Source organism: Nanorana parkeri, unplaced genomic scaffold (assembly GCF_000935625.1).
Source record: "Nanorana parkeri isolate BGI_ZX_2015 unplaced genomic scaffold, ASM93562v1 scaffold9, whole genome shotgun sequence".
NCBI classification, from domain to species: domain Eukaryota; kingdom Metazoa; phylum Chordata; class Amphibia; order Anura; family Dicroglossidae; genus Nanorana; species Nanorana parkeri.
Window position 1 is genome coordinate 2615578 of NW_017306277.1, and position 5068 is coordinate 2620645.

A 5068-nucleotide genomic window follows, 5' to 3' on the forward strand; every position below is an offset into this window, starting at 1 on the left:
TCATTCATGAATTTCTGAATGGGGAGTAGCACTCCCTATGGAGGCTTCTCCCCATTCATAAACTGCTTGATAGTAAATATTTTACTATCAGCAGTTTCTGAATGGAATGGGAAGCCTCTGTACTGAGTGCTTCCCATTCATTGAGTGCTGAGGCTGCAGAAAAATACATTGAGGATTTGTTTAATGTTTAAATGTTTAAAAAAATGTTTAAAAAAAAATGTTTAAAAAATTTTAAAAAAAAAATGTAAAACAAAATAGAATTATTTTAAAAAAATGTGTAAAAAAAAACAAACTAATAAAAAAAAAGGACAACCCCTCCCTCCCCCCACATAACACACACATATTGTGGTGCACACCATGCATATGCGCTGCAGTGCGTTGTTAGAACGCATCGCAGTGCATGATCTTTTTTATTTATTTTTTTTCTTTAAAAAAAAACATTAAATTAACTGTGGCAGCGCATGGCAAAGCTTTGTGACTCATTGCCATGCGTTGTGATACCTTGTGTTGCAATTAAATATACACCTGTATCATTTTATCACAACACAAACACCAAAACAATTTTTTACATAAGTCGATTATTTACAGTTTTGCATACCTTCATTTTTTTACCTTTTCGCAAAAAGGCGCAATTACAAATTTGCTAATATTTGTTATTTATTAACTCAATACAGTTTTATCTTTTAGATTTAGTCAGAAAATAATTTTTTTTGTGCACGGATACTGATTTTGGTGTGTTTTAACAATTGAATTGTGTATTTTTATCGGTTTAATATTAATTTGAGAAACATTTGCGCAATTATCGCAGGGCCTACAAATTTAGTATCACCATCTTTTTATTCTACCGGGCCTGCGCTTTCAGAAAATATATGGTTTGGGGGGTCTTTTACAAACGCTAGCAACGCAGCAGTTGAAAATCAAACCAATAGGAAAAAATTGCAGAAAATTCAAAAATGGCTTGGCCAGCTGATTTGAAAAATGTTCCGGAGGGCTTGGCAGCGAAAGGGTTAACATGTTAAACATTAATTCATTTTAATCTTTTTAACTCTGCAGCTTTGACTTAAGTGATACCAGGTGATCCTGCCGGAGGCCCTTGTTCAGTCACTTCCTGTTATAGGGTGACAACTCCTTGTCCCTGTCTCCTAGTTGTGCTCCTACATTGTCACGCGGGCATCAGATGGAGGCTACAGCCGGTCCTGCTGACACTCATTACACAGGCATGGTCTACTGTTGTCACCATCAGAAAACCTGCCATGTGAAATGCCATGCAGCCATCGGTGAAGTGCATGTAGGCAGGAAGTGACTGCAGGAGATCAGCAGTACTAGGATGCAACAAAAGATTTGAAAAAAGGTGATTTTTTTACTAAGGGTGGCAACGTCTTTAGAAAGGGTATCCCCTGACCCTTATATACTCATCATAACAGCTCTCGATGGCAGCTCCTTGCTGAGATTGGCTGGGGGAGCGTTGACATCACTGCCCTGGTCATGTGAGCATTTCCAGGCCTAGCAATTGGCTACTAGGGCTGGGTCCCATCACGCAGGGGAGCAGATCATGTGCTCCTCCATTCCCAGGAAGTTCCAATATTGATTGTGAAGGAGCTGCCAGGAAGTTCAGGTATGGTGAGTATCTGGTCATCAAGGGGTCATCAAGGGATGCCGCTTTCCAGAGACGCTCACAACAATGTGTCTTTAAGACAGAATATTCAGATTGATGCTTAGGCCCATTTGTGCCGGGTTCTGTCAAAGCAATGACTGGAGTTCTTCCTAATTGCATATGATCTGAGGAGTATTTGGGAGCTGGTAATGATAAAATGGTGCTGTGTCTTTAGTCCAGTATAACATAGTCACCAGTGTTTTTTAACTTTGATATGGCAAAAATTGGCAGCACATAATAAAGGTCAATGTCTACAGAACCTCACAGGGTCTGTCCTTCGAGTCAACCTTGGAGTACTGGTTATGGGTCTACATCTGGGTTAGTCAGCCTCATCACTCCAACTGTTGTGGAATTACAAGTCCTATGAGGGATTGCAAGACTGACAGCCACAGGCATGACTCCCAGAGGCAGAAGCATGATGGGATTTTTAGTGTCACAACAGCTGGAGTGCCGAGGTTTCCTACCCCTGGTCTACAATCTATTGTAATAGCTCCACGTTGTGGCTGGTGGTGAAGGTGAAGCTCCTCTCCTTGTAAATGAAACGGTTTCTCATTGCAGCAGAAATTCACATTGCATTTGCCTCCATGGTGACTTTTCTCTCTCTGCTTTCCTTTACAGCCAAAGGCTCGTCCCTGACAGTTAATTGTTACACGAACTGGACAAGTGTGGTAACAATCAGCAACCTCCAGCTGGCTGTGTTGGGCTCCAAGATGCCTTTGAGTTTTCTCAAACTCTCTGCGGTCCTCAGGTGTAGAGCGATTCTGGATGCATCGGCCAGACCAGGATTGATTTCTGCCCAACCCTCTCTTGAAGCCATGTGTGTAGCAGTCAGTCCCGCGGCCGCTTCTATCAGTGTTAGTGGACTGAGCCCCTCGCTACAAACCTGTACGATTTCAAGTTGCGTCAAGCGCCACCTTTTGTCCTCCAGCCCGGGCAAAAGCGAAAGAGAGAACGGCCCAGTTTACTGTAACTTTCAGACGCCGAACAACGTCCATCGGAGAAGACGCGACGACCTTAAGAAGAGGAATACGGCTTTACCCAATAACGGCAATGATCCCGTGATTAACTACTAAAAACAAAAAATAGCACAACTACAAACAAAAAGAATAAGAAAAAGTTTCATGAATGAGACTGTTGAATGGGCTGGACAGCCTTTTTTTTCCCCCCAGGTTATACTTGCTAAGAAGCTGTGAGGAGTTTTAATGTCAATAATTTTGTCAGAAGCATTGTCAGGTTTTAGTAAAACAGAAACATTTTTATGTTTTCAGCTTACGCTTAACTTACTGTGATTGTATCGGTAACATTTTCAGACTAAAAACCAAATGAAGAGGCAGACTAATCTAGTTAACTCTCCCAAAGATTACCATGTGGTAGGAGGTGATTGATCAAGTGCACCATGTTTATTTTGTCAGCTGTGCCCCTCCCTAGCATCCATTTTCACTCTCCCTGTCAGAGCATTAGCCTGTTTCACCCCTGGCAGCCATTTTGACTCCCCTGTTGGTTAGAGCAGCCCCGCTCCCACTTCCAGCGGCCATTTTGACTCAACTCAATGTCCGAGCAATAGCCTGTTTCACACCTGGCTGCCATTTTGACTCTCCTGTTGGTCAGAGAAGTGCGCCTCCTGTTATCAGCAGCTATTTTGACTCCACTGTCTGTCAGAGCATTAGCTTTTTTACACCTGGCAGCCATTTTGACTCTCCTGCTGGTTATGGTAGTGCGGCTCCCCTTTCCAGCAGCCATTTCGACTCCATTCTCTGTCGGAACTATTCCCCACCTGCTTGTTTTGTACCTGGCAGCCATTTTGACTCCTCTGTTGGTCAGAGCAGTGCTTGTCCCCATCCAGTCAGCTATTTGAACTTCACTCTCTCAGAGCAGTATCCATCATGCTTGGCAGCCATTTTGACTCCTGTTGGTCAGAGCAGGACCTGTCCTCATCCAGTCAGCTATTTGAACGTCACTCTGCCAGAGCAGTGTTTTCCTCACACTTGGCAGCCATTTTGACAACTCTGTTGATTACAGTAGTACCTCTCCCACTTTTGGCAGCCATTTTGACTTCACTTTCTGTTAGAACAATATCCCCGTGCTTGTTTTACACCTGGCGGCCATTTTTGCTCCCCTGTTGGTCAGAGCAGTACCTCTCCCCAACCAATCAGCTATTGAACTTCATTCTTGTCAGAGCAGTGTCTCTCTCACATTTGGCCGACATTTGTATTCAAGTTGTAGGTTACCACGCCCAGTCAATGTCTTGTTTTCTTCAATATTCCCTTGTGGGGAAATGAAGAAAAATCACATTTTATGTGTGCTCTGTATTGAGCCAGTTGCTACTTCCTGTGAAAGAGCAATTCATTGCCACATAAGGTTGCCACCTTTTCTGGAAGAAACAAAATACTACCGGCCATACAACCTCTTTCTTAATAATGACATTGGCAACGAGTGCCATTTTTACAGGCCAGGCCGCAGCTCCATTGCCACATGACCAAATAAAGAGCGTTCCGGTATGAGTTGGTATTCCCTATTGGCGTAGATGCAGTGTTGTCCTTGCAGCTAATATCATTGAATCTGATGCTTATGAATTGTTTGTGGGCAGCTACATTCACCCAGATCAATAATTGTGCTCCAGCAGAAGCTTTACTCGGAGAGCCCCTTCTGTTAAACCTTTTAGACTTTAAAAGACTGCTAAACCTTAGAGCCAGGGGTAGGCAACCTCAGCCCTTCAGCTGTTGTGGAACTACAAGTCCCACGAGGCATTGTGAGACTGACAGCCCCAGGCATCACTCCCAGAGGTATGATGGGGCTGAAAAGCTGAGGTTGCCTAGCCCTGCCTTAGATGCTCACATCACCCTTGCTGATTATGCTTTCCAGATCCCAATCTGAGGAAAATGGAGATGTTTGGCTTTGCATTGACAGCAGCTGAACATGCACTACTGTTCGCTGATGTCAGTTTTTTATTTTTAAAGGCAGCTAACAAGATAGAAAAATATCTTCCGTCTCAATTTATCTCAAATATCTTTTGTTCTTCATTTTTTATTTTTTGTACTGCATCACTGTCTATGAATTGTGATAAAGTGCTTAGGACCATCAACCGTACAGTTCATGGAACAAATCAATATGCAGAACTGCCAAATGCAAGTCGCAGCCCGACATAAAGAACAACTGCAGACCTAGATTGGCTTTTATTTCAAAGTCTTGAAAGAATTGCTCATGTTCAGCTTAGTGGTGATGACCTGAAATCTGTCTATGTAGTTGCTGAATGTTGATATGTGGCTTGCAGCGCTAGTCCCTGAACTGTAAGCTGATGGGCTAGTGGTGGGGTTAGAAGGGAGAGAGATCAAGGTGGCCAGTGTGGTGTAGTCGAAGGTGGGGGGAGTCGCACAGGATAGTGTACATCAGGCCAAAATAAAAACACTTGGCAGT

The 5068-nt window shown here is 43.3% G+C and overlaps 1 protein-coding gene across 2 annotated transcripts in view; it reads left to right on the forward strand.

The window, feature by feature from the left end:
- ATXN7 (ataxin 7) overlaps nt 1-3055 on the forward strand; it is a 90592-nt gene extending 87537 nt beyond the window's left edge. For both annotated transcript variants that reach the window (XM_018554713.1, XM_018554703.1), the window contains exon 12: nt 2273-3055. In XM_018554713.1, the coding sequence (XP_018410215.1) occupies nt 2273-2290 (18 nt within the window). In that variant the 3' untranslated portion in view covers nt 2291-3055. The remainder of the gene's footprint in view (nt 1-2272) is intronic.
- The last annotated feature ends 2013 nt before the right edge of the window (nt 3056-5068 follow it).